Source organism: Fusarium redolens (genome assembly GCF_020744475.1).
Source record: "Fusarium redolens strain MPI-CAGE-AT-0023 chromosome Unknown BKA55scaffold_3, whole genome shotgun sequence".
NCBI lineage: Eukaryota > Fungi > Ascomycota > Sordariomycetes > Hypocreales > Nectriaceae > Fusarium > Fusarium redolens.
The window spans coordinates 1,853,152-1,879,886 of record NW_025763666.1 but is presented as its reverse complement, the minus strand read 5'-3'; the positions used below and the strand labels follow the sequence as shown (position 1 = coordinate 1,879,886).

Genomic DNA, 26,735 nt, shown 5'->3' with positions numbered 1-26,735 from the left:
GGGGCAAGCCGCATTTTCACGAATGAGCTTTTGGGCAGAGAAGTTCCATATCTCTACATCACAAGATTATGCCTGACTGTTCCACCACAAATAGTCGACAATGAAACAATCAAAGCAAACCTTTAGAAAGTAGTTTGGTCATGAGTAATCGCAGAATCGTTGTATCCATAGATTTTGGAACGACATACTCAGGTGTCGCTTGGGCTGACACAACTCGGGTAAGCGTTACCCTACCATCTCTCGAGGTGAGCTTGCTAACCCTTACAGCCTGATGTTCAACATGTCTTGACAGAATGGCCTTCAGCCGGCTCGTCGAGGAGCAGTCCAAAAGTACCAACTGAGCTACGAAGAGTAGCGACTGGGTGGCAGTGGGGATTTCAGATTCCCGAATCTGCGAAAAGGATCAGGTATTTCAAGCTGTTCGTCTTACTGTGTCTTCAGTCCGATTGCCATTTTTGACCAGACTTCTTTAGAAAGCTGGATGACCCAGCTCAGATCACCAAGGATGGAGAATCAGCAAAAGACCTGACCAAGGTCTACCTATCATGCCTCCATGAGCATTTTGTCAGCCTACTTGAAAAGAGACTATCGTCGAGTGTGGTAAAGTCAACACCCATGGACTTTGTCGTCACAGTCCCCGCTATTTGGTCGCCAAAAGCAAAGCAATCGACGGAGCAGGCCGCGGCCATGGCAGGATTTTGTGGTAATCAAAGGATACAGCTCATATCAGAACCAGTGGGTCGAATTTCGAGTTGCAGAGGAGAGTGTAGTGCTAACAAATGACAAGGAGGCAGCCGCATTATACACCCTAAAGACCCTTAGCCCCTCTACATTACAAGTAGGTCGAAAATTTGTTGTTTGCGATGCGGGGGGCGGTACCGTTGACTTGATCTCTTATCAAGTAACCAAAATAGGCAGAGTTGAAGTGAAAGAAGTCACAGAGGGTACAGGCGGGAAGTGCGGTTCTTCCATGCTGAATATGCGCTTTCGTCGGCATTTGAAACAAACTCATGGAGATAAGTACTGGACTGATGAGAGACTCGTAACAGCTTTGAACGAGTTTGAGTCGGTAAGATTTCCAAAGTTTTATTTTCAAGCCAGTCCGCTCAGAAAGATACAGTTCAAGAAGACCTTTTCTCCGAAGGGCGAACCTTTGACTCTTAAAGTCGAGCCCAGTCTTGGTTTACGACGAAACCGATACACTATGACACAAGACGACATGAAGACCAAAATCTTTGAACCCATCATGAAAGATGTCGTGTGTCTTATCAAGGAACAGATCAAGATGGCAGGAGATGGTGTCGCCGCTGTGATTATGGTTGGAGGATTCGGGCAAAGTCGATATTTAAAATCACGCGTACGTGATGCAATATCTAGTCGAACAGACGTTCTTCAACCAGAAAGTGGCTGGACGGCGGTGGTAAAAGGTGCCGCAATGCATGGGCTCAGTCGATATCAGCCCGCAGGAACTCGGGTAGAAGTTGCATCTCGAATTGCAAGACGATCGTACGGTACATGCTTGATGACGAAATACGATATGATGAAACACAATCCCAAAGAAGCGTACGTATGAACTTTCTCTGGGAATGTCGTTGCTGACGGATTATAGGTTCTGGTCCGAAAAGGAGCAAGAAACAGTCGTCTCAGAAATGTGTTGGTTTATTCAGAAGGTATTTTGATTCCACTCCAAACTTCGTATTAATTGCAACTGACTTTGAAAGGGTGAGTCTTACCCAGAAGGCAAACCGTCGCGAATAGAATACCAATGCGATCTCCCGGTAATGCTTGGCCATGTGCCACAAACCGAGATCGATATTTACAGCAACAATAATGACGGTAAAGCTCCTGTCCATCTCGATGAAACTACGCAGCACATCGGAACGCTCTCACTTGATCTAAGAAAGATCCCAGAAGCAGTCAAAAGAACCGCGAAGATCAGACGTATGGGATGGCATCGGTACTATTGTTTGAAAGGGGCCATCGAAGCCGTGTACGGATCAGCAGAGATCACGTACACAGTCAAACTTGGAGGTAAGGAACTCCGTAGTGTTTCTGATATACTAAATGCTAAGCCGTGCTCGTCTAGGAATAACACACGACATGATCAGTGTTCGCTATGAACGTTAGGCTCGGAAGGGGAGTTCCGAAGTCAGGCAAGCCGAAGAAAGGAGAAGAAGAGTACGTGAGATCATATATCGATACCACATATAGAACCCTTGTCGTTGTATGTCAACCGTTAATGAAATGTCGCTTGGTATGGATCCGAGACCACCTACCTAGGTAGATGGTTGATCATGTGATCTCGCGTCGCCCCACCGTAACGCAGTCGCGTCCTCCATAAGGTAAGGTACTTACGTACCTTGGTAAACGATACAGCAACAACCCTGATCATCCATTTGTGAAGCAACGAGATCCAGCCGCACACAACGATGCTGTATGCATCATGGCGGCTAATCTGCATTCAAGGGCGGCTGTATCCGATCATGGGCAACCGGCCGGTAACTTCGCCGCCGGCCCTCCCCCATCAACCTTAGCTGCGCAGCTTGTGGAGAATATTTCAGCATCCACGAAATCCTCCAAATCAGATGAGAACAGTGAACTCAAAGGCTTCTTTGCTATTATACAACGCGTCAAAGATGATCCTACTCTTCTTAAGACGCCAGAGGATCGAGTTGAGCATAATCATATGCTTATCTACGTGTACTCAAGAGCTGTTCTTGAAGGGATTCGATTAGACGACCCGTTTCTTGACCGAGCACAAGTACGGACAGAAGGCCTCAAGGCAATCAGTTTTCTCAGATTCTCTATCAAGGAAACTCCAGCAGTTCTAGAACACAGAGTGGGTGAGCAAGAGTACATGTTCCGAGGGCGGGAGCCATTATGGGTTTGGCTTCTTCCTCAGCTGCTTAGACTTCTTGGCCATTCCCAGTGCCTTGAACTCACAGAAGCAATTGAAGGCTTCCTCCAGTATACAATACTAATAATAGCACAAAACTGGACTCTGTGGGATATGGCGCCCTCATTTTTATTCTATCTGCGTACCATCACATCTCGTAAGTAGTAGGCTCGGCTTTGGCAATACAGCAACTCACAATCAATTGACAGATACTCTTCAACAGCTCCAAGACCCCCTGGTAGTCCCATCTGTGGAAGAAAGTTTCAAACCACTTTCTCTGCCTCCTAAAATTGCTCTCGGCCGATACGTCGACAAGGACTCACCCTTCATAAGCCAACTTACATATTCTGTTGACCGAATGCCACAAGCGCTGCAGCAGCTGATCAGCTTTTGCAAAGCAGTGGCCTATCCTCTTACATCTTCAGATGAGGCTTTTGATAATGTTACATCCTTCTCAGAGAGTGCGGTATGGTTGATTGATGTGCTAGGGGACATGCGAGTTATTCAGACCCGTTATGGTAGCAACTTTCCTGCCTCATCGCTTTATGTTCTCCAACTGGCCCAAGAAATCGAGCGAGCACTGCTGAAAAGAAAAGGCATCAGTGCTTCAGTCCACAAAAAGGCCATCACTCTCATGATATTGCTTTGTGGTGAGATCGCGACAAGCCTCAATCCCATGCCAATGCTAGACATTGATGAGGAAACGCGTCATACATACTGTATGGCTCTAGCTGCAATAACAGCGGCCACTACTGAAAACACACCGATTGGCCGGTTAGCGGTTTCCGGCATTGTAGATGAGTCTTCGATGTTTTATGCTTCTCTGCCTGAAGGAACAGATCTCTGGGTGGGTTAAATCCTCCACAATTCTTCCATCAGCAACTAATTCTCCAGAAGAGAGTGATACAGACCTTAAGACAGATCAATTTCAATCCCAGGCCAAAGCTGCTCTCCTCAAACCTACGCCCACTGAATTTTGAGGATTCTGAAGTGCGGGAGATAATCGAGACTTTGGCGCTGAGTTACGAGCCTTCCGACACAAGTTCACAAGATCGTTTCAAACGCCGAAAAATAGCACAGGCAGACCCTAGCCCTGTGGCGGTCCTGATGAGACTTTTGGGGGACGCTCTAGGGCTTGCAGATGTGGACGATGACTTTCTTAATCTTGAGCATCAAGTGTTGTCAGTGGTTTCATTAATTTGACCTTACAAATGCTTACTGAAGTAGGGAAATCTTTCCAAAGACCGACACATCACATCAATGTCTCATACTGGATTTGCTATCGCGGATATCTTGCGTGGCAGATGGTGGCAGCGAGACGATCGATTATAAAAAAGCAGCAGTGACAGAATCAGCCTGCTCCATTTGTGAACACAATGCACTTCCAGTTCGATCAGCCCTTCATGGAGCAACCATACATAAATCTCGAATCGAGGCACTCTTTATCAAACTGATCCGGCTTCCCGTCCTTGCCGAATCTCGGCGCCCAAGGGTTGCTGCCATGTTGGCAATAAGGAGAGTGGTTCTCCATTGCGAGGATACTGAAATACTTAATTTGGAAACGTCTGGGCTGGGCCAGTGGTGTCTTCAGTCCTTGAACAGCTCAGTGAGGGAGCTTCGGGTAGCTGCCGGGCGAGTTCTAGCCACGTTCTCTTTGGCTAGGCCAGAGCCAACTCTTTCCAACATGGTTCTTCCGGCTCGCCCAGCAGAAGCTAATGGTGCTAGGAACCCACGAGTGAATCAAGCTCAAGCGGTCTCTACAGATGGCAACTTCCAGACAAGTGCATCAAATGGATCTTCTCCCATGAAAAGGCAAGATTTGATCTCGCGCAATAGGAAAAACTCGATTGCATTCCTGAAATCAATCTCAGACAAGAACCAGCCTAATTTAACTGAAACGTTTATTATGGCGTGGGGTCAACTAGGAACAGTGGTCTGGGAACACGAACTTAACTTGGTTCTCATTAAGCTCTTGGAATACTTGGGAAGCAACAACAATATCGTGTCAGCGTGCGCCTTCAATGAGCTATTGAATCTAGCTGATGCTCGTCGAGTAACCCCCCGTAGGCTTTTCGAGCCTTTTTGGCCAAACTTAGCATACATGACCACCAAGGACATGGTGCAACGTCCTCAAATGAGTCGGACAATTGCTGAGTTGCTACAAGTGTCAGTCAACGAGTTACTGCTCCTGATTCAAACGCACGCACTGCCTTGGCTTGTGCTTGACAAGCAAAAAGACGTTATCCAAAAGATTGCAGAGGCACGACAGGAGTCAGAAATTTGGCTACCATTAATCGACCCTGCGAACCTAGCCGCAACCCTTGCCTTACTCTTGGTTCAAGATACAGACGATATCGCTAGTTTCGCAAAATCTCGCCTCGATGAATTATCGACACATTTTCAAACTGAGCCCCTTGTCAACCTGCTTCAAGTGGAACCGGTGCTCACCGTTATAGAGTTACTTAAAGCTGCCGGCGATGCAGATGAAACAAAAAAGGCACCAGTAAGTCAAACCTCAATACAATTTTTGGCGTAAGCTTATATATCTTCAGGTTCGCAAAGCTTTAGACACCATGGCGAAAATGATAATCCCAGCAAACAAAGAAACCCGAGCTAAGAAGTCGGACCACACTGCTCGGTTCATTCATTCTCAACTTCTTGGCCTCATGGCATGTCTCTTCGATGTCATCAATGACCAGAGCCTTCCTGACCCAGAGCGTCGGCGCTACATTCGGGCCATGGAGGAAATGATCAGGGTGTCAAGGGGTTATGCAAGCACAGCCAGACCGCAAGTATGTGCCATATATTTACGGTCTTGAATGGCAATACTGACTGGATTACTAGATGTCTGCTTGTTTACTCTCGACGCTGGCACAAGATGCACTGAGAGAAGCAAGCTTCTCGTGCTGGGCATCGATGCTCACACACCTTGAGGAGGCAGATGTCGAGGCATTATTAGAAACAACATTTTTCGTCGTCACCCGTTACTGGCCCTTCTTGAACGAGTCAACGGCTCTACTTGCGCAGCAAATGCTCAAGTCTCTCGTTGATGAATTTGATCCCCTTGTCGCAAAGTATATCGTCAAACTCCCTTCGCTCAGACACATTCCAGAGTTAAAGGACATCGAGACAAAACTGGATCAGCATAGACCAGCAGCACTCGCAGTTGAAGATGTTTTGGAAGCTTTCGCCGAGAGAATCTGCCATGAAAACTCCGGTGTTGCCCTTCAAGCATTGACAGAATTGATACCATACCTTCAGGAAAACCAAGCGGCCCTTCACACCTCTGAGATTAGTCTACAGTCAGATATTGGCGTTGTAGCACTTATGCGGTCGCTTCTGGATTGTGCAAGTAAATACAGCGGCCTTCCAGGAGACATAGCGCGCCTATGCACAGAAGCAATGGGCTTAATAGGTTGCCTGGATCCCAGTAAGATCGAGACTGTGAGAGAACAACGATCAATCGTCATCTTGAACAATTTTGCGACGAATGAAGAAACTACGGACTTCGTTCTGTTTCTTCTGGAAGAGGCCCTGGTGCCAGCTTTTTTATCTACAACTGATGTTAAATTCCAGGGATTCTTGTCTTTTGCTATGCAGGAACTCATGGGCAGGTGCGACATCAAAGCTGCATGTGCCATGGAAAACTCGGGGATGAAAGGTGGAAACGATATCTATCGAAAATGGGTTGCAATGCCAGAAACTGTTCGGGAAGTGGTGGCCCCTTTTCTGGCCTCCCGGTATGTCGTTGCTCCAATGCCACACACCGAGATCGAGTATCCGCTCTTTCGTCCTGGCAGACCTTATCCGAGTTGGCTGAGAGTTTACGTTCTGGACCTTCTACGCAAGGGCCAGACGCCCTTTGCCGACTTGATATTCGAGCCCCTTGCGCGTGTCATTCGCGTCAAAGATCTCTCTATTGCAGAATTCATCCTTCCCTATATAGTCCTGCATACTCTTTTAGGGTCTCGGACCACACAGCAAGAAAGGGACGATATTCTCGGGGAACTTCTTGCTATTTTGCAATATCAGCCTGCTGAGACGGCATCGTATCAGGAGAAGGAGGATATGCGGCGATACTGTCATGTAGGCTTCAAAATACCTTACTCTTTTGACATATACTAACTAGCCTCTAGCTTGTCTTCCGCGTTGTAGACTATGCAATGAGATGGATGCAAACCAGGCGAGCAGCTGGTCGCCTCACTGAAACTGACAGGGAGAGACTAGCTCAAGTGCAGGAGGCTCTCGATCTGATTCCAGCCGAACTCATAGCACAGAGGGCTGTCGACTGTAATGAATACGCCCGTGCCCTTTTCCATTTAGAGCAACATGCCCACAAGATGGAACAGAGGAAGAAAGAACCAGGGGAGCGTACCCGTCTCTTACAAAAACTTCAAGATATTTATGCCAATGTCGATGAGCCCGATGGCCTTGATGGAATTTCAGCTCATTTACAAGTTCTTGACATCAACCAACAGATTCTGAGCCATCGCAAAGCAGGCAGATGGACTGCTGTTCAGAACTGGTACGAGATGCAACTGGCTGAGAACCCTGTCAACACGGATATCCAGATCGACTTGCTTCATTGCCTGAAGCAGGCTGGTCAGCACGGTAGGGTACTTCAGTCTTTTGTCCCGATAGTAGCTAATTATTGACAGAGGGGTTGTTGAATCACATCGAGGGTATGCACACAGATGCATCTACGGACAACAGGATCATGCCTTATGCAGTAGAGGCGGCATGGGTGACAGGAAGGTGGGAGAGCCTTGCCAAATTCACTAAACGATTTCGCGGCGACCCTATTGAAGACTTCAACATATCGATTGCGACCCTTTTCGAAAAGCTGAGGGCTAAAGACAAGCCTGAAGAGCTCAGTAAGATAATGAAGGATATAAGGGTCAAGATTTCATCATCGATGAACGCCGCATCCACCTCATCGCTACAAGCCTGCCATGACCTCCTCCTCAAGTCACATGTTCTTACGGACGTGGAAATCATAATAGGAACAAAAGCGAGTGACGAGGTCGCCCGACAAAAGACAGCAGCCCTGCTAGAAAGGAGACTCGAAATTATAGGCGCTTACATGAACGACAAGCAATATCTCCTGGGTATTCGCCGTGCCACAATGGAGTTGACTAGGTAAGATTCAATATACAAGAGCCATTACCAGCCCATATGCTTACCAATACAGACCTATATTCACTGACTTGGACATTTCTGGATTATGGCTCTCGAGTGCACGCCTTGCACGGAAGTCGAACTCGCTTCATCAGTCTTTCAACGCTGTTCTACACGCTTCAAAGCTGGGCGATGATGCGGCTACTATTGAGAATGCCAAGCTTCTTTGGAGAGAAGATCAACACCGAAAGGCCATACAAGTTTTGCAGGGAGCAATTAAGAGCAACAAGTTCATGACACAAACAGGGACAGCAACCAGCACGAGCTCAAGCAAGTTGAGCCCACAGCAGAAGCTTTTGACGGCTAGGGCGCAGCTACTGCTTGCCAAATGGCTTGATAGCGCCGGGCAGACGCATGCTGGTGCATTGCGTGAAAAATATCAGCAGCCACCCAAGACCTTCTCGACTTGGGAAAAGGGGCATTATTACCTTGGCCGTCATTACAAGAAGATCCTCGAAGCTGAAAAGCCGCTCAAAGCCGATGACCAGAGCGACAACTACATCACCGGTGAGGTCGCTAGACTCGTCATCGAGAACTATGTCCGCTCACTTAACTCGGGCACCAAATACCTTTACCAAACTCTCCCACGAATTTTGACTCTCTGGCTTGATCTTGGTGCCCAAGTAGACAGAGCACCAGAAGGGAAAGCATCGCTATCTCGCGAGCTCCACCGAAGACGCGTTGAGCAGCTCAATCTTCTGCATTCTTTTCTTGACAAATACATCCATAGGCTGCCGGCGTATATCTTTTACACAGCTTTGCCACAGATTGTTGCACGCATCGCTCACCCCAACTCGAATGTTTTCGACCGGCTGACACATATCATTGCCAAGGTTGTGGAAGCTCATCCTCGGCAAGCGCTTTGGAGCCTTATTGGCATCATGACGACAAGACAAGTGTCGGAGAGAAAGGCACGGGGCACTCAGATCCTTCAGACACTCAGGAACATATCGAAGAAAGTTGAGGGCTCTGCGACCGATTTCAAACACCTGCTCAGGATGGGAGAGAAATTAGCCGAACAGCTGCTTCTTGCGTGCCAAAACGGAGACTTCCGGGGCAACAAGACTGTCCATGCCAGCCTGGGTAGAGATCTTCGATTCAATCATAAATGTACTCCATGCCCGTTGGTCGTGCCTGTCGAGAGCTCTTTGACGGCAACGTTACCGGCTGTGTCAGAGTATGTTAAAAAACACAAGGCATTTTCTAGAGATGTTGTTACAATTGATTCCTTTCTGGATGATGTTCTCGTGCTGAGCTCGCTGGCTAAGCCAAGACGACTTACGACACGAGGTAGTGATGGCAAAAGTTACATGCTTCTCATCAAACCCAAGGATGACTTGCGAACTGACCAGCGTCTTATGGAATTCAACGGATTGATTAATCGATCATTGAAACGAGATGCCGAATCCAGCCGGCGACAGCTTTACATTCGAACATATGCCGTGACTCCGCTCAATGAAGAGTGCGGAATTATTGAATGGGTTCCGGGAATCAAGACTATGCGAGACATTCTCATTAACCTTTATGCTTCGCGAAAGATTTATCCCGACTACACCGTTCTTAAGCAACTCATGGATGAAGCATGTTTATCAGACGGCAAAACCAGGATCTTTACCGATGAGGTCCTGGGGAGATTCCCTCCGGTGCTTCAATTGTGGTTCACGCAACAGTTCCCTAATCCGTCCGCGTGGTTTACTGCACGTCTTAAGTACACACGGTCGTGTGCTGTCATGTCTATGGTAGGCACCATCCTAGGCCTTGGCGACAGGCATGGTGAGAATGTGAATTTGGAGGAGGGTAATGGTGGAGTGTTTCACGTCGATTTCAATTGTCTCTTTGACAAGGGTCTAACATTTGCCAAACCTGAAAGAGTGCCGTTCCGACTTACTCACAACATGGTGGCTGCGATGGGTATATACGGTTACGAAGGGCCATTTCGCAAGTCTTGCGAGCTGACTCTGAGCATTCTTCGTCAGCAAGAGGAGACTTTGATGACGATTCTAGAGGCGTTCATCTACGATCCAACGTTGGATCTGCAAAAGGAGAAACGAGCACATCGACGAGGAGATATGGGCATCAAGCTGCAGCCGCAGAGCGTTGTAGACAGTATCAAGCGTAAAGTTAGGGGTTTGCTTCCAACTGAGAGCATTCCTTTGGGCGTTGAAGGCCAGGTGGAGGAATTGATCAAACAGGCGGTTGATCCAAGAAATTTGGCTGCAATGTATATAGGCTGGTGTCCGTTTCTGTAAACCAGAACAAAGGGAGAAATGCGTGAAAAGGCATGTTATGGATAAAAGGTGAAGAAAAGTAGAATCGGTTCGCCTTTATGACAATTGGCCTTCAGTCACAGGATAAAATAGTAAAATCACAGGTCGTTCTGTTTGTTATTTTTTTATTTTTTTATTTCATTTTTTTTTTTTTCATTTTTTTTTTTTTCATTTTCTTTGTTGGTTTAGCAACGTTCGTACCTATTGGTTGTAACCTTCCATATCGTTTCAGGCGGAAAGCTGGGGAAGAAGGAGCCATGCGACTCTCGCATGCTGGGGACGCGTTGGCCGCGCGCACCGCACCGCACCGTACTTCCCCAATGCTTAGCTGGCAGCACTTCCCACCGTCACTCTTCACTCACTCATCTCACCTTATCGCACTTTGTCTGCTTGTTTTTAATTCACAGAGAGCACCAGAAGGAGCTTGTGTATATAATCTCTTGTTCGCTTTACGAAAAAGAGTTTTTTCCTAGCATCTTTCTTTCCATTATCCATTTTCTTTTCCCCACTTCCTTGCGCACGCGCAACGAGCTATCCAGCCAAAGCATTATTTGCATCCTTCATCTTTCTCATTCTACCACTCTATTCGACGCTCAATTTTTCGTAGCATACCTTCTACTACCCCTAAGATGGGTGAATATCGTATCGGTAAGGCGCCCAAAACTCCCCGTCTCTCACGAGCGCGTTACGCTGCAGCACCTGTATTGTCTGCTCTGTTGAGTAGTTCGCTCACGATATATTAGAGGTATCCCCCAACAACCGCGCCACTTGCAAGGACACTGAGTGCAAGAAGAACGGCGACAAAGTCACCAAGGGCACTCTGCGTTTTGGTAGCTGGGTCATCATCAATGAACATGGAAGTTGGTCATGGAAACATTGGTACGTATCTGTAACTCATCAGTTGTGCTGATAGTAGATGGCTGATACTAAGGTGCCTATCAGGGGCTGTGTCTCTGGTCAACAGCTAGAGAATGTCCGTGAACTATGCCAGCAACCTGATGGGTCCTTCGATTGTGACCTCATCGATGGGTACGATGAGCTTGGGTAAGTCATAGCCTCATTTTTATATCCACATTATTCTGACAGCGATAGCGAACACCCTGAGATTCAGGAGAAGGTCCGCCGCTGCGTCAATCAGGGCTTCATTGACCCTGAGGATTTCAAAGGGGTATGTATAGAGTTCTGTATCGCCAGTTACAGTGGTTAACTTCATCCAGGACCCCGAGAAGAACAAGCTTGGTGAGAAGGGCATTCATTTGACTGCAACACAGAAGAAGAAGAAGGCTGCCGCGGAGACTGTGAGTCCTGAATATTACTGCATACTGTTGATGATTCTAATACCTTTCAGGCGGCCGCAGAGGATGAAGAGAAGCCCAAGGCCAAGGGCAAGCGTGGACGCAAGAAGGCTGCCGACGAGGAGGACGAGGACGAGCCGCAGCCCAAGAAGGCTCGAACATCCAAGGCTTCTAAGGCGGATGAGGAGGAGAAGCCTGGTGCTAAGCCGGCCCGTGGCCGCAAAGCCGCAAAAGTCAAGGATGAGAGTGAGGATGAGACTGCTGCCTCTGCTCCTGCTCCTGCCAAGAGAGGACGCAGGGCTTCAGCTCAAAAGGTCAAGGATGAATCCGATGCTGAGGAGAAGCCTGTTCCTGCCAAGAGAGGACGCAGAGCTTCAGCTCAGAAGGTCAAGGATGAATCCGATGCTGAGGAGAAGCCTGTTCCTGCCAAGAGAGGACGCAGAGCTTCAGCTCAGGAGGTCAAGGACGAAAGCGATGATGAAGTTTCCGCTCCTGCTCCTGCTCCTGCTCCTGCCAAGCGAGGTCGCAAGGCAGCTGTTCCGAAGGTCGAGGAGGATGAAGAAAAGCCTGCTCCCGCCAAACGAGGACGAAAGGCTGCTACCAAGAAGGCGGCTACCCCTGAGGAAGATGTCGCTGTTGAGGAAGAGGAACAAGAGAAGCCTGCGCCAAGGACCAGAGCTCGCCGCGGCCGTCCCAGCAAAACTTGATTGAGGGTTTTATTTCCGACACCGGGTACGGCAAGTGCCTATATTGTGTAGATCGCAGGAAAGGTTGTGATAGTTTCATTTGTTGTCATTGTTGAGATCTTAGGGTCGGGTCACTGAAGCATGGGTTACACGTTGTTTGAGAACTCTTTGTGATTACTATGACTGATGGGTAAGGGTAATTTCGTGGAGGTGGACGGTTTAGCAATGCATACATGATACTCAGGGCAAGCAATAATTGAGTCGTTTGGGGTCTGTGACGTGTGCGGCTCTGACAAGATGTGGTCCCATCACCTAGGCAGAGTCTCTTGAGCCAATCATGGATTCTGGAACTCAATAGAATTGGTGGCAGAAGTCAGCAGATATGTATAAGGTACCGGTAGTGTATTTAGTAGATTCAGCTCCACCAAGTTCATATTCACATGAAACTAAAATAGCAACTGTGGATGGGCCATGATGCTGCCCAGGTGTCAGGTGCCAGGCTTCTTTCACTCAAATCCACCATGGAAACAGCCGACTATTTGGGCATTCCGGTGGATAATTTCATGCAGGTCCCATCAAGGAGCATTTGCTCAGCTCCCGTCAGGACAAGACGGGGGCTGGCCTGTGTTTGTTCCCCACAGACGGCGTGTTGCCGCTGCGGAGAGCGAGGGGCATAAACAGCATCCAGGGCATCCATCGTGATGACGTTGTTCAGAATGACGTCGTCGATTCATCACATCACGATGTTGAATCAGTGTCGACTACGAGGGGGTCCCGCACGATAAAATATAAATAAAGTTCTCTGCACTCAACAAAGATTTGCCTTCTTCATCTTCAAACATCACCCACATCCAGCCTATAAACACTCCAAACACTTCACCACCACAAATACATCACAATGCCTCGCAACGGAGACGGTTCTTCTGACAACGGCCCTTTTGAGGCTGCCGACCACAACATCGCCCACGGTGTTGGCAAGCCCGACGTAAGTTCAGTCAATAAAACCATCACATCGTTAGATTTGCGTTTGGCTAACTAATCTCCTCACTGCAGTCTGACCGTGTCGACCGCGCCGACAAGACCGCTGATCTCCCCGAGGGCAAGGACGAGCATGGCCAGGGTCTCCAGGATGCTCCCGCCAGCGGAGGTCAGAGCCAGGGCATCAAGCAGGGCAAGGATGTCGGACAGGGTAATTAGAAGCAGAGAGCTTGACATCTGAGAGGAAATGAGAGAGCAGAGGATGAAAGATACCTAATGACTGCATGGTAAAGTGAGTCATGACCACAACAAAATGAATACAAAGAAATGAACCACAACAGATGTTTGCGAGTTCCATGCCTGTGATGCTGTGATTGACGTGGGCGGATGAGTGATCTCACTGAGTCTGTAAGTCGTCCCCTGGCTATGGTGCTTCTGCAGATGCAAACTCTGAGTCTGGTCAAGTTTGTTACACACCAACAATGCTCTCGGCCAATTGAGTTTCGGATGGAGGAACCGTACTCCCAGAAAAGCCGAACCTAACATTGATCTGCAAGACATCGAGATCTTAGCCACTACAGATACCCCAGCGGGGAAGTTCGTTTTCGACCACAAGCTCGAGATATAATTCACAATAACAAACCGGTCTCCAACAACAAAACAATAAGCGGATCTTCAGGTCCTGTTCGTCGGTCTGGTGGTCTAGTGGTATGATTCTCGCTTAGGGAAAACCCTACAGCATAGCTTGCGAGAGGTCCCGGGTTCAATCCCCGGCCAGACCCTTAACTTTTGTTGTTTTATCATTGGGACCTACCTTTTGCTTCTATGTTGCTGCTACATGCTGCTTCATTGTTGTCTCGCTGATGCGATAGCCATCGTTCATTAATATAGCTTGGGTGGAGGCACAGTGTTTTAAGGATATTTATTTCACTGCTAGTCCTTGCTCTAATGTTAGCCAGCCTTGATTGTTTCATAACTCTGATTCATCGTCCTTTTTTTTTCAGGACCGGTGATGCTACTACAGTAGCTACCTTAGTTACATGTTCGGCATATTAACCATATTGAATCTGGCGCGTGACAAACTACACCTAAACTGGTGGAGTGAAGTTGATGGTTCCCTTTATGGATTAGAGTGTCTGCTAAAGGTGTGATTCGTCGAGCTTAAATCAGCCTTATTTAACAATTCCACTTCAGGTGAGCGGTGCCATGTGTGAGACTGCGGAAATAAAGGGATATGTCAGATGGTTGCCAAGGGGAAGTCCTACTGCATTAACTACCATGTAACTTAAACTCGGTCTCCCCCATGACACAAGCAATAGCAGGCCATAATGACCATCTTCGTGTCTTTATTTATAAGCCCCCTCGTTGCTATCAGTCTCCTCAGTGGGACCGTCGCTTTGACGTGCCTCTCTTGTTGTTTTTGCTCCCATCCCCCTTGTTCTTCTCTTTCTTGTCTTTGTGTACGCCTTGCTTTCTATCTTCTTTGTTACCCCTCCCGGTGTATCTCTTCGACATGCGGTGCGTTGACGATGAGGTCTTGTCATTGCCGTAAGACTATATACACGATCAGCAAGTTATCTCAAGGTATCGAATACTCGACTGGTTACTCACAGCAGCGGTATTATCCTGGGAGGTGCGAAAGTATTCACCTGGCTGTGCGTTGCTCTTCGGGGCAGGCCGACAGTCACAGTCGCAAGTGCAGCATGGACCGCCCGGATCACAGCCCCATTCAGATAAGGATTTCAAGCTTTCAGTCTCCCAACAGATATCAGGTCTGTCAAATATATGGCAAGTTCCGAATGTTTCTTCCTGATAGGTTTGGTAAAATTGGGTTTGAGTTGCGCCAATAAGATAAGGCATTCTGAGGCAATCGCCGATGTCTGCAATTCCCTGAGCCATGCTAAGTTGGATGATATCGTCAGTACAGCATTTTGCAGAAGACATAAGAGAAGAAAGAAAAACTGACTCAATAAAAGTATGTCTGGAAATTATTTACATTTGACATCATACTCTTGGCGGATCTCCTCTATATCTTCAACTTGATACCAAGAACAAGCACATATGCTGTACAACGATAAACATCTTTCTTGGATCAAAGAGCAGCTTGCCAAAATCCCATTGGTATATAATCGCAAAACGAATACTGCGACAGAAGACCAGAAGCTTGCTGCATTTAAAGTAGCTACCCTTTTGTGTTTTGATACAGCTCCCCGACCCCTAAACAAAGAAGCAAAATGCATATCCGTCGCCGATACTCTCCGTAGAACAATGCCCCATGCCCCCAGTGAAAGAAAAACGATAGCCAACCCGAAAATATGTACCAAACACCTGAGATATTGCGCCATCAAATGCTGCCTGTGAAAGGTGATACAACCACATTTGTTTGTTGCTTAACAAGTCGACCTGACGCAACTCCAAGTCGACTTCCAGTAGTTTTATGTCTTTTAGGATTGCTGGAATTGGGAATACCTGATATTGTTTGACTTCTTAGTGCGCTCCTTGAAGTTTATGGTGTGCTGGAGTTGGGTGCCCCTTCGCGGAGATTCCTCCTTAACTCAGCAATATCGTCCATGCCCTCAAGACTTCCCTTGCGGCCCCAATTCTTGGGCTTCCTTTTAAGGAACGCGCCAACTGCTCCCAGATAACCCTCATGACGAAGGAAATAAGCCTGCTTCTCCCCCTTACTCCAGAACTTGATGGCATAGCTTAATGTGTTAATGGTCTGACGGTGGCCTCTGATGAAGGAACCACCAAAATAAATGTTTGAGAGATTGTGAATTTGGGACTGCAGATAGGCGATCTGACCAATATTGTTTGAAATGGCGTAAAGAAGAGAACGTGAAACATCTGCACTGTTAAAGGATGCGTCTTCCGGTGTAGCAGATCTGCCATCTTCGGCTGCTGATTCGGCCTCTCTCTTCATACGAAAAACTTTGCCGAAAGATGAAGCGATTGTTGTGCTCTTGAGCCCTATCTTTCCATAGTCTGTTCCATAGATGTCGCCAACTAGCATATCGACGTTGGCGTTGTCACCGTGTGCGGCTTGTTCAAGCATCTCGTCAAAGGTTCGCGCGCCAGTCAGAAGAGACAAGAGACCCCAGAGAGTACCTCCACCAAGCGATGTACCTCCAACTCGCTGATATGATCGTGGTCCGGTAACTTTCAGGAACGAGACACCTGAGCCAATATTTACGAGCAGATAAGGATATATATTATCCTGTGGCACGACAAAGTGCATGGGGTCTGTTTCGGAATAGGTAAAAACCTCACGGGGGATCTCGGTAATAAAGAAGTCGAGTCCTAGAAAAACGGTCAGTTAAAGCGTCTTTGATAGCGATTAAAGTCCCTCACCAATGATGAGGCATTCCATCTCATCCTCTTGCGACACGTCCACTTCGAGTGCGGCTCGAATTTTGTCATAATACTTGTATGCGCCGCCACCCGTCGCCATTACACACAACTCTCCCGGTTGTGAGCCATTGACAAGTTGGTTATCACGCAGATGTCGCATAAACTCCACACAGTCATCAATGCGATCTGTTTCGAAGCTTTGAAAGTTCAGTCGGCCGCCGGGATCCGTAGAATCAACTTCGCGCGAGAAGTAAACGAGCTTTATAAGCGATCCGCCAATCTGCAATGACCCTCACCGCGTCAGCCATCGCTTCCCTCCTTGTGATTCAGAGCGGATATACGTACGTCAATCGCAATATGGCTCACAATCGCAGTGTGGTATGGTAACCTGATGTCGCTCGTCTCGGGGTGCGTCGGGCTCATTCGGCCGTTATGTGATGTGGCACCGCCCGCACTTGCGCCAGAGGCAGAGGCTGGCGTCGCCGTATCGGGGTCGACGATGAAAGCGCCTTTGACGTTGATTCGGACACTGCCAGGGCGGATAATGGTGCTGTCTATCTCGTCGGTCGACGTCATAGTACGGCGGCGCTTGTGGTCCAAAGGATGCGCCGGAGCTTGGAGTTCTTGCGCAATCGCATCTTCGTGTTCCGAAGCGGGAGTCATAGCGTGATTATGTCTCTCGTGCCACGCTCGATGGACGTTCGAGGGGATAGAGGGGGTAAATAGATAGTGGGGATGGTTCGAGTTGAAGGGCCTTGGAGCAGATTGCCAATACCCGCGCAAAGTTATTGCAGAGCCTGGATTATGATGATATATAGGAGGACGGCAATAAACTTGGCCGTATATTCGAAATATTAAATAGGGAGAAGAAGCAACGGGGGGAGATAGGCAATAAGGAGGTCAACTACCTTAACATATAATAAATCGCTGTGGAGGGGCTCTAATCGGATGGGGAGACTTGAATATTACAATGGGGTCGACCCTTTATCGATAGTGGTCGTTCATCATTTCAGTTCTCCAAAAGCCGGTGGGCCGAGGCTCCGGATTGCCTGGGGAAAGCTCCCCAGAAAATACAAGGAGTCAAAAGGTACGTATTCGCTCAACAAAGATACCTTACATGCGAAATTGGCTCCTTTCCTCCGACCTCTCGCCAATTGCACTCTCTGTTGAGAAGATCTACAATTGAATAGCGTCGCATTGGCTTCTCTTTACGCGCGTTCTTTTTCGGGGATTTTTTTTTTGCTCACGGTGAGATGCAATGCAAGTATTCTTACACCCGCATCATAATGCACGAGTTTGACAGTCCCGATGGCCCGGCTACGGAGGGGTCATGACTTGATGCCGAGCTTGGCTAAATTGCCGTCGGCTTTAGTAAACGGGACGGAGCGGCATTCAAGGCCACAGTCGTCAAGAGCGGTAGAGTTTTATGTTACCAACTATGGTGTCAATTATAAGCAATATCAATACTGTTTTGTACAAAGTTGCTCACAGTAAGATGTACTCGGGAATCTCCTGGACACTCCTCCCAAACGCCCACATCCACAAACAAACTGGGTATCCGCAGCTGAGACCAAGGTAAAGGTCAATATGAGAAATTCAAAGGAATGCATTAAAACATGGCCATGGGGCAGTGTAGCCCCTTTGCCATGACAGGAACAACACGAAGCTCTTCGAGCGATCAAAAGAAATGGCCTCCCGGAACAGCAACAAAGATAGCTGTAATGATGCCGCCCAGGAGAACTGAAGCGAGTATCGCCTGAATGAAGATGGTGTCTTGTATCTGTCGCAAGGCCGGCTCCTGAATCCAGACCTCGCGGTCAAACACTTTGCGGACAACATTGCGTTTCTCGTACTTGACGACCCAAGGTTCATCCTCGTAGCTGTTCTTGGACCCGAACGAGTCAAAACTCTGCTTCTGCGCATCTTCCATGTTCTCGCTGTCCACAAACAGCTCCCATGGCCTGACATGGCGGTGATGCATCCCATGCAGAACGACACACATGCCCTTATAGGCCGCAACAAGTGTGCTTATGCCAAGAACGAGGGCTATGGCTGCCAATGCCCGGTATCCTCGACCAGCGTTGCTTAGGGTGAGAATGAGCCCAACAATGATGCCTGCGGCAATGAGTCCAACACCCAGTGAGCGAGCGAAGAACACGCGGGCAGGGTTTCCATTGCAGATTGACCATCGGATGAAGTTGGGATGAGCTTGGTGCCGAAGGCTTGAATCAACAGTCTTGAAGACGCTTCGAAAAGCGCTGGGATGAGTTGTCTTGGAGAGCGCTACAATAACCGCCTTCTGTTCAGAAGAGGATAGATTCAGTTGCCGAGGTGCACCTTCCATTATATATGTTGAGATCATTCTGTTAATCTCTTCTCGAAATGGCTGGATCGTGACTGATAAGGGGTCAGCGGTTCAGCAGTCGTTCCAAGAGCGGGATAATCGACTTACAAGGCTGTTGCGCACCAGCCATTTTGAAAGCGTCAGACGCTTGGCTCTGATGACTCATTGCATTGAGTGAGTTCATTGTGCAAGAGGCCGTATAAATCGAGGATTCGTCCCCTCTGCTGCTTTGAGGGGGTGTTGCGAAGGGATCAACAGTGCTCATGTTCCGGTCCTGGCTGCCGGTCTTCTTCTCAAAGTCGCTACCTTTGAAGATGGCCGCTGCCTCAGGCTCTTTTCGCATCTTATCTGATTGTTCTTTACGAATCTTGATAATAGCTTCGTCCTGCATAGCCCTAGTCCACTCAGGGGCGAGCTTGACGTCTGTGGTTGGATTCGCATTAAAGCGCTTCTCATAGTCCTGGAACCAGAGATAGAACTGGAGATTCTCGGCAGCATGTTCCACGTAGATGAGGTAGGTCATGAAATCACGGACAGTCATAGGCTTGATGCCCAGTTAGTAAGCTGCTTTGTGGTGAATTCAAGAAATAAACTCTTTACTAACAGGGCATGTGCCACCACTAATGATCCTGTCAAAGGACAGCGAGTCTGGTATTCCAGTGGAGGAGCGAGAAGAGCTGGAATCATCCGTGGCATCGGATTTTTCCGCGTCGGACAGCGAGTCGCTGCTCGTGCTGTTGAGGAATGATTGATGGCTCACATGCTTTGGGCGCGTGTAAGTGAGCGAAAGAAGACCCATGCTGAATGGGATAAGATGAAAACTAGTGGGAGATTCAATGAGTGATGAGAAGGGAAAAAAGGACTCGACGACTGCAGATGGCCTATAAGTCACACAACGCTTCCAAAGGCGAGGGGATAGTGTGTGGTTTAAATAACTTCATGGGGGAGGATGACATCTTAGCGTAGAAGAAGACTCTTGGTCGTCATGGATAGCCTGTGGCGGGCTAAGAGGCAAACACAAGTGACAAATCGTCCAGGGGGGACCAGGAAATCGGGGCACCACGATACCCAAATACGTTGGATTCCCAGACAAGCCTTATTAACGTAGAAGACCGCCTACCAGTAAGAATAGCCCTGAGCGTCCTGTAAGGGGAAGCATAGCTGGCCATCTCAGAAAGCCACCAGCAATGAACTTTGCTGCCCATAAACTTAATCCCTTTTTGGGATAGCCATGGCCTGCGATTCCCGTAGCCTCTCCAGGAACACGGACGGTACGCACCACAACCGCTAGGAAATCAGGGAAGACCGTAGGCGGCTGAATGGGTTGCACAACGTCTTCGACCTGTTCAGCTCGCCCACCTTTCGCATTGACCTCCAAGTTATCGAGTTACCATCACACCAACATGTTGGCTGAAACTTGGACGACTACTTTGTAGGTATGAGCGCAAGAGTCGCATAAACAGCTCATTAAAAAGGCCCATTCAGCTTCAGCCGAAGTTTTCTTCTTGGTAATCATGTAAGTAGATCGGATGAACTTCCGAAGCAAGGATGAGCCTGGCACTTGATTTTCGGTTAGTAGATCTTAGTGGGCGCCTGGACTTCACATACGATCCAGAAGATCTTACTGGCGGCGGAGGATCAGGTCCAAAAAGACATGGTCGACGGTCTGAAGTCACACTTAGGTTAGGTGTGGCTTCGCACAAACACTGGGCCTAAGCCAGCCCAGATTACTGGGAGAAGAAGCGGATTGTTCTCGGCTTGTATCCTTCTCTGCTAATTTAGGTACCTAACTATGCCTTTGTCCGCCAGAAAGGGCATAGAGTGAGCGGCAGGTATCCTTGCCGCCTCTCTGATCACTAAGGTGAGGAATGTGTAACTGAAGTTTCTTGCTTGCGGCTGGCGCTAGAACCATGATCATCGGACAACCCGTGAAAACGGTCAATGCCATTGACATCAAGGATCTTTTGTGAAGCACATCTGGGCAGGAGTAGCCTGAACAACGTCGAGGGCTAGTCCTGAGCTAACCAAAGCCAACAGAATTGGATAGCTTTAGTGGCCCACTTACGAGACGCGCAATGAAATTTGACAAGTCAATTCCAGCTGCCCCTAGCTTCAGTTGAAAGATCGCTGCTAAATGAAGTGTCCCGCCCCTGGCCCCTGTTCCTTGTCGCCGAGTTTTCGGTAATCTAGGCAAACATAGCCTAAACGAGCGTTTCTCCGAGATGGCTGCGATTATTCAATGTATGCGAGAATAATGTCTTGGAATGTAATGAGACATACTTGCTTGTTGAAGACTGCAGGCTTTTTATTCAATTGAAACTCGAGCCTATCAACCATGACTTTCAATTGCGGCACGTTTGAAGTTGTCTAGCTTGCAACAAGCTAATCTTGGTACTTGGCAACTGTGAATTCATCCCTTGCTGCTGCAATAATGACGCACAGGAAACAGAATGTTGCTAATGGAGGGTAGTTTGGGTGCGTGCATGAATTTATTGATACCGTGATACTTGCCCGTCCTTGCCCTGAAAATGATAGGTCATGCAATTGCTTTTCTCACTCGTAATTCTAATTTTTAAGAAGGCATCATGCCGTGCAGGCTGGATGTTCAGTCTCACATTGCTCGTGTGGCATATGCCGTATATGGTACAACCTTGTTAGGTGCTATATTCTCGCGGGAAAGGAGCTGTTTGAAGTTCTAGCTGAACCATTCAGTGTATGTGGTTTATATGATTTAAATTATATCCATGTTCGCCCCAAGCTAGCTAGGAAACACTTCCATAACAATAAGTTTCAAATGACTTGGATTCATAGGTTGTTTGTCGGGTAGAATTCGTTGCTCTTTCTTATGGAATACGTTAACAAGTCGGGATGCTTTCTTTAGCATCCATGTTCCAGCCACCAAATTTTGTCAATGTAAGAGAATTGAACTATTGATAGATGTAAGGATTGTTGAACCCGGTCCCTCAGCTACCCATAATATGCATCATGGGCCTTTGTCATCTCTTCAGAGAGCCCTCCCTGCTGGGCATGCTCTCCCCTCAAGTGTTGTCGACCCTCCCAAAACCTCTCCCTATCTCCCAGTATTTCATTTGCCCATGCCTTTCCAGCTTCAGTTCGTAACTTCCGCGCAACTCCCATGAACTCGCCCAGATCTTTTTCACTCTTGCTCTCCCTTTCGTACTCCACTGCTTGTAGAAGGAGCTCGATTTTGTCAATATCCTGGGCAAACTGAGCCTCCGGAGTTTCACCAGCTTCGAATTCATGCCATAGTTTCTCAATCTCGGCAGTGTAAGGTCCAGACCAGCGATTAGCAATGTACGCGATGGTTGAGGCCTCTCTTCTACCCTTTTCGGTCCTGGAAACACCGCTGAAAGGGGTAATATCGCCCACGACAGATTCCGCAATGTCGTGAACAAGGCACATCTTCATGCACTTGGCTTGATCAAGTTCCTGGGGTGCAAACATTGCTATCATGCCCATTCGATAAGAATGATCCGCCACCGACTCGGGACTGGGAAGTTGTGAGCCCCTCGGTAAGCGATACTCACAAACAGCACGCAACCTACGCGATTTCATGTCTCTTCCAGCCTTCACGCTTCGTTGTCTTGAGAGCGCCAAGAAGGTGAAAAAAGGAGATCGGTGAATCTGATATATGGACCAGGTCATTGCGACTCAAGGCTTTCTCGACTGTCCATGCTTCGCCGGTCTCTAATCATTGGTCGTCAGTACCACTTCGTATGTAGAAAAGATGTGTATACCTGAGCCGGCTTCTGGTCGCTCTGAACTTGCTCCAGGCATTTTGTTTGATGTCTGGTGATATTTAGGGTTTGCTTATAACGGGAAGAATATCAGATATCGACGTCGTTGGTTCCTGCAAGTCGTGTTCCCCCGCTCCGGGACACTTCGGTCCGTGTGCCAATGAATGTTGAACTGGGCAAGCATCTGAATCTTCTGGTCGACTGGCAATCAGCAGGTAGGTAGAGCATGTTTTTCATTGGGCATAAATAAACGACAAAAGCAAGTGATCGAACGATTGCAGATTTCTATGACTGGGCATCAGGCAGTGAATTCCGTCCGTACTGGACTCATTATTTATAACTTTGTGCTGATCTACACACTACCCCTTATAATCACCATGCGACCAGGCGATATTCTACATAACTATGAGAAGACGAAAGAGAATAACAAAAGAGAATGGGTTGAGTAATTGTCATAAGTTGTCCATTTGACTGGGAGGGTACAAGGTAACAAAAACAAGAGCTCAGGTCCAGGGTAATAGCCCAGTCGACCCAACATCACTGGTAGGTTTACAGCTTATAACCGTTATCGCAGCCGTTCGGGATGATATGAATATTGAACATACTATTCATTTAGTAGTTTGCCGACAATGGCGTCGAGCATTGGAGTCTCAAAATATTTCAGGTTGTTTGATTCCATTTAGGTAACTGTCGTGGTTATGTTTTGGGATGTTCCAGCAGCTAGTTCCAACGCAACTAGTCTTGCTTGTCCATCAGCAAAAGCAGCATGTTCCTCATGTGATACTGGCCTGATATAGTAGTTTGAGTGGAAGTTGATTACTCTCATTCCTAGATGCAATGCTACGCGTGGCTTTGCGCCTTCCGATTGACTTAGGTATCGGCTGAGATGCTTAATATAGTTGAGCAAAACATATTCGCAGAAAACTCTATACATGGCTCACATCACATAAGGCTGATGGTTTCACTACCAAACAAGTCAACCGATGTCGTGGCTATGAGTTGACGGTCATCCACAAAGCGATACCTATGCTTTATGACGGGCTACACATATACATGGATCCATACCTACGTAATGTACCCAACCATACCAGGACTCATCAGTATGGTTTGACAGCTGGGTGACTTTTAGTGACACGAAAGAGTCTCATCCGCATCACAAAAGGAAACACACGCCTTGGGTTGTAGGTTTGGATATCATTCAGTAATCAAGTATTGTTTAACTTAATCACCGTTGTGTGGCCATTTGGAATCATGATATGCAACCACCTGAACTCTCTATTGATTATCATGTTTCTGATGTTGATAATCTTATCAGATTCTGAATTGGATGACGAATGTTGCGCCGACTGGCATCTCGCTTGCCGAAGCTGGCGCCGAGCCTCATTTGACAACATCGTGAAGGTGGACATCTCAAGGATGTGTCATGGTTAGAGAACTGAACATGTGTCGAGGTTCTCATTCATACCTAGACCCTCAGGGAGCAAGAAAGCTTCTGATATTTAATAAGAGTGCCAAAAATAACTAGTCTAAGAACCCACTAAGTTATATAAAATTTACCTAAATCTTTTTGTCGCTTAGGATAAAGGTCCAAAGTTTTCTTGCCTCCCCTACCTTAACTAGAGCACTGACTTTTTAACATCCATGATTCCAAATGGACCCCTGGGAAGAACCAGGTCTCTATCAAGGTGCTGCGTGTCTCAATACCAGTGCGGCATGAGCGGCCGATAGCGGTTCCACCGTGGCCGCGTCGAACGCGCCGACCGCTTTCCGAGGATCCCCACAGGTCTTCACTGACCTCATCGGTGACCCTCTTTACGCCAATGCCGTTTGATTCTCCGATTGACCTCCGAAAGGCTGAGAAGAACGGCGGGGTAGCGAGTCGTAGGCTGCCTACCAAGGGAAAGAGCGGCACTGTCAACATGTGGAAGGCAAGGACGATATAACTTCTATAGATTCCCTCGAAACTGGGTGTGATTCATTCTCTCTTCCTCACACTTCGATACACATCTTCTTCTGCCCCTGGTCCCAACCTACACCCACACACACAGAAATCCTCTTAAATAAAGTCAAAATGTCTGAGCTCAAGGCCGGTGATAACTTCCCAGAGGGTGTCTGGTTCAGCTATATCCCTCCCTCGCCTGAAACCTCCGAGTTCACTACATGTGGTACACCTGTTCCTTTCAACGCCAGCCAAGGTATGTGATCTCACATTCAAGTCTCGTCGCATTCGAGCATACTGACGCCTCGTAATACAGAATTCAAGAACAAGAAGGTCGTTCTTGTCTCTATCCCAGGTGCTTTCACCCCTACTTGCTCCGGCTCTCACATTCCTTCCTACTTGGAACACGTCGATAAGATCAAGGCCAAGGGTGTTGATCAGGTCATTGTCATTGCTGTCAATGACCCCTTTGTCATGAGCGGCTGGGCCAAGGCCAACGGTGTCACCGACGACAAGATCGTGAGTCTCTCTAATTCAACAAGACAGCATCACAAGATTAACCTGACCAGCTCTTCATGTCTGACAAGGATGCTAAGTTCTCCCAAACCATTGGCTGGAATATCGGTGAGCGAACTGGACGCTTTGCGATTATTGTCGACCAAGGCAAGGTCGTGTACGCTGCAAGGGATGAGGAGCCTGGAAGCATTGAGAAGTCTGGTGCCCTGGGTGTCCTGGCCCAGCTGTAACTGATGTTGCATTGCAATGCGTAAAGGGATAGAATAGACATGAGCATGAAAGATGATAGACTAAAGACGGACTCAATTTGAAACAACTGAACATTATCTCGGTTTGGAACCTTTCTTGTGAAGCCTGTTCTTTTATCATAAGGCATTGTGTCGTAAAATCTACCAAAACATATTGCTAGTGCCCTGATCGACGCCATGACTTATTTACCTAGCCACCATACGATTGTACAACCCATGTTTGTCACGGCACGAAAAAGATGCGGTTTTTGTTTGACCATTTTGCATTGCTCAGCTATCAATGCACCCTATTGGCAATCCATGCACCCGAGATTGTAGAAGAACCGGCCGGACAAAGACACAAGAACCACGGACTCCACTCTCCCATTTTCATCCTCCCTCAAAGTCCATTCCTAACTTAACGGGTCTTGGCCTGAACCTTGGGGGCAGAGCCCTTGGCACCCTGCTTGCTGACTTGTCGGACAGCCTGGCCCTTGGAGGCCAAGGCAGCGAGCTTAGCCTTCTCGGACTTCTTGGCAGCAGCGTCGGCCTGCTTCTTCTCCTTGCTCTCCTTAATGGCCTGGGCTCGGGCAGCGGAACGGGCCTCGGGTCGGATGTTGCGCTTCTCCTTGATCACGTCGAGAGAAGCACCAACGATGCCTCGCTGGGCCTTGACAGTGCGGCGGGTTCGCTTCTTGGCAACCTCCTGTAGAATGTGTCAGCTCCGTTGAATGGTGGCAATCGACAGCACATCAACAGCAGTGATTGAGTTTGTGGATGCTGCTGAAGTTTGGGAGATTCATACCTCAGAGATACCCTTGCGGTGCTGTCGGCGGTAGAGGACGGTCCATGCGATACGGCGGGGGTTCTTCCTTTGCAGGAAGAGAGACTCCGACTTGCCGTTCTGGAATCGGAAGATCTTGCTGTCGCCACGGACGTAGAGCTTACCCTGTGAAGCGATACCCGTTAGCCTTTTGATGTCCTGTTTTAAATCACACCGAGTGCTCGTCCTGCGATCCGTCATCGTCATCATTCCTTTCCAGCGACTAGAGAGTTTCGCATTTCGATAATCGACCGGATCGCATCAACGAGACGGATGGGATAATGGCGGAAGGAGCGTACCTTGCCAGGGTAGATTCTCGCGCCGGAGAAGGTGTCCTCGTAGGTTCGCATCTTGTCGCTGGTTGTGCGTTGAAGGCGACAAGGTGTTGTGTAGTTGACCGTGGATTGGCGATGGCAAATGGAAAGTTGAGGGTCGTGACTGCAGTCAATTTCTCGAATTGTGTGCCAACTGACTAAG

At 48.0% G+C, this 26,735-nt stretch overlaps 10 protein-coding genes and 1 non-coding gene across 11 annotated transcripts; 5 read left to right on the top strand and 6 right to left on the bottom strand.

The window, feature by feature from the left end:
* Positions 1 to 140: 140 nt before the first annotated feature.
* Positions 141 to 10,323, top strand: BKA55DRAFT_502257 (uncharacterized protein; the record flags this gene model as incomplete). Its single annotated transcript, XM_046186908.1, has 16 exons — positions 141 to 218; positions 268 to 407; positions 474 to 735; positions 788 to 1,069; positions 1,121 to 1,563; positions 1,610 to 1,670; positions 1,722 to 2,031; positions 2,343 to 3,053; positions 3,106 to 3,743; positions 3,818 to 4,077; positions 4,124 to 5,399; positions 5,449 to 5,688; positions 5,741 to 6,982; positions 7,033 to 7,507; positions 7,555 to 8,035; positions 8,088 to 10,323. The coding sequence occupies 16 exons, from the start codon at positions 141 to 143 to the stop codon at positions 10,321 to 10,323; spliced, it is 9,135 nt and encodes a 3,044-aa protein (XP_046054017.1).
* Positions 10,324 to 10,608: 285 nt separating this feature from the next.
* BKA55DRAFT_558402 (uncharacterized protein) lies at positions 10,609 to 12,763 on the top strand. The gene is made up of 6 exons (XM_046191868.1): positions 10,609 to 10,989; positions 11,085 to 11,220; positions 11,284 to 11,385; positions 11,434 to 11,509; positions 11,559 to 11,639; positions 11,690 to 12,763. Exons 1-6 carry the CDS (start codon positions 10,971 to 10,973, stop codon positions 12,341 to 12,343), a joined length of 1,068 nt encoding a protein of 355 aa, XP_046054016.1. The 5' UTR covers positions 10,609 to 10,970; the 3' UTR covers positions 12,344 to 12,763.
* Positions 12,764 to 13,220: 457 nt separating this feature from the next.
* Positions 13,221 to 13,519, top strand: BKA55DRAFT_685748 (uncharacterized protein; the record flags this gene model as incomplete). The annotated part of the gene is made up of 2 exons (XM_046198843.1): positions 13,221 to 13,307; positions 13,376 to 13,519. 2 exons carry the CDS (start codon positions 13,221 to 13,223, stop codon positions 13,517 to 13,519), a joined length of 231 nt encoding a protein of 76 aa, XP_046054015.1.
* A 472-nt stretch (positions 13,520 to 13,991) lies between these two features.
* Positions 13,992 to 14,082, top strand: BKA55DRAFT_t62. Its single transcript has one exon. It is a non-coding gene; the product is annotated as a tRNA-Pro (tRNA).
* Positions 14,083 to 14,680: 598 nt separating this feature from the next.
* On the bottom strand, positions 14,681 to 15,199 carry BKA55DRAFT_535215 (uncharacterized protein; the record flags this gene model as incomplete). The annotated part of the gene is made up of 2 exons (XM_046189682.1): positions 14,681 to 14,854; positions 14,912 to 15,199. 2 exons carry the CDS (start codon positions 15,197 to 15,199, stop codon positions 14,681 to 14,683), a joined length of 462 nt encoding a protein of 153 aa, XP_046054014.1.
* Positions 15,200 to 15,219: 20 nt separating this feature from the next.
* BKA55DRAFT_244192 (uncharacterized protein) lies at positions 15,220 to 15,725 on the bottom strand. Its single transcript, XM_046185324.1, has one exon. The coding sequence runs from the start codon at positions 15,643 to 15,645 to the stop codon at positions 15,289 to 15,291; it is 357 nt and encodes a 118-aa protein (XP_046054013.1). The 5' UTR covers positions 15,646 to 15,725; the 3' UTR covers positions 15,220 to 15,288.
* An 81-nt stretch (positions 15,726 to 15,806) lies between these two features.
* BKA55DRAFT_590611 (fumble-domain-containing protein) lies at positions 15,807 to 17,314 on the bottom strand (the record flags this gene model as incomplete). The annotated part of the gene is made up of 3 exons (XM_046195115.1): positions 15,807 to 16,600; positions 16,652 to 16,931; positions 16,997 to 17,314. 3 exons carry the CDS (start codon positions 17,312 to 17,314, stop codon positions 15,807 to 15,809), a joined length of 1,392 nt encoding a protein of 463 aa, XP_046054012.1.
* Positions 17,315 to 18,329: 1,015 nt separating this feature from the next.
* Positions 18,330 to 19,794, bottom strand: BKA55DRAFT_590610 (uncharacterized protein; the record flags this gene model as incomplete). Its single annotated transcript, XM_046195114.1, has 4 exons — positions 18,330 to 19,048; positions 19,104 to 19,539; positions 19,600 to 19,672; positions 19,760 to 19,794. 4 exons carry the CDS (start codon positions 19,792 to 19,794, stop codon positions 18,330 to 18,332), a joined length of 1,263 nt encoding a protein of 420 aa, XP_046054011.1.
* A 2,168-nt stretch (positions 19,795 to 21,962) lies between these two features.
* BKA55DRAFT_685745 (HD domain-containing protein) lies at positions 21,963 to 22,793 on the bottom strand (the record flags this gene model as incomplete). The annotated part of the gene is made up of 3 exons (XM_046198842.1): positions 21,963 to 22,506; positions 22,562 to 22,703; positions 22,754 to 22,793. The coding sequence occupies 3 exons, from the start codon at positions 22,791 to 22,793 to the stop codon at positions 21,963 to 21,965; spliced, it is 726 nt and encodes a 241-aa protein (XP_046054010.1).
* Positions 22,794 to 24,824: 2,031 nt separating this feature from the next.
* On the top strand, positions 24,825 to 25,438 carry BKA55DRAFT_535211 (Redoxin; the record flags this gene model as incomplete). The annotated part of the gene is made up of 3 exons (XM_046189681.1): positions 24,825 to 24,948; positions 25,009 to 25,211; positions 25,262 to 25,438. The coding sequence occupies 3 exons, from the start codon at positions 24,825 to 24,827 to the stop codon at positions 25,436 to 25,438; spliced, it is 504 nt and encodes a 167-aa protein (XP_046054009.1).
* A 96-nt stretch (positions 25,439 to 25,534) lies between these two features.
* BKA55DRAFT_558384 (ribosomal protein L24e-domain-containing protein) lies at positions 25,535 to 26,720 on the bottom strand. Its single transcript, XM_046191867.1, has 3 exons — positions 26,558 to 26,720; positions 26,241 to 26,384; positions 25,535 to 26,141 (listed from the first exon to the last, which is right to left on the bottom strand). Exons 1-3 carry the CDS (start codon positions 26,606 to 26,608, stop codon positions 25,854 to 25,856), a joined length of 483 nt encoding a protein of 160 aa, XP_046054008.1. The 5' UTR covers positions 26,609 to 26,720; the 3' UTR covers positions 25,535 to 25,853.
* Positions 26,721 to 26,735: the final 15 nt, after the last annotated feature.

What these genes read in the sequence shown, in the direction of transcription:
- BKA55DRAFT_558402 (XM_046191868.1), top strand. An exon ending in GATGGGTACGATGAGCTTGG is followed by an intron (nt 11,386 to 11,433) that starts GTAAGTCATAGC and finishes TGACAGCGATAG; the next exon opens with CGAACACCCTGAGATTCAGG. An exon ending in ACCCTGAGGATTTCAAAGGG is followed by an intron (nt 11,510 to 11,558) that starts GTATGTATAGAG and finishes AACTTCATCCAG; the next exon opens with GACCCCGAGAAGAACAAGCT.
- BKA55DRAFT_558384 (XM_046191867.1), bottom strand. Translation starts at nt 26,608, where the DNA reads ATGCGAACCTACGAGGACACCTTCTCCGGCGCGAGAATCTACCCTGGC. An exon ending in CGAGAATCTACCCTGGCAAG is followed by an intron (nt 26,385 to 26,557) that starts GTACGCTCCTTC and finishes ATCGCTTCACAG; the next exon opens with GGTAAGCTCTACGTCCGTGG. An exon ending in ACCGCAAGGGTATCTCTGAG is followed by an intron (nt 26,142 to 26,240) that starts GTATGAATCTCC and finishes CACATTCTACAG; the next exon opens with GAGGTTGCCAAGAAGCGAAC.
- BKA55DRAFT_244192 (XM_046185324.1), bottom strand. Translation starts at nt 15,645, where the DNA reads ATGGCGCAATATCTCAGGTGTTTGGTACATATTTTCGGGTTGGCTATC.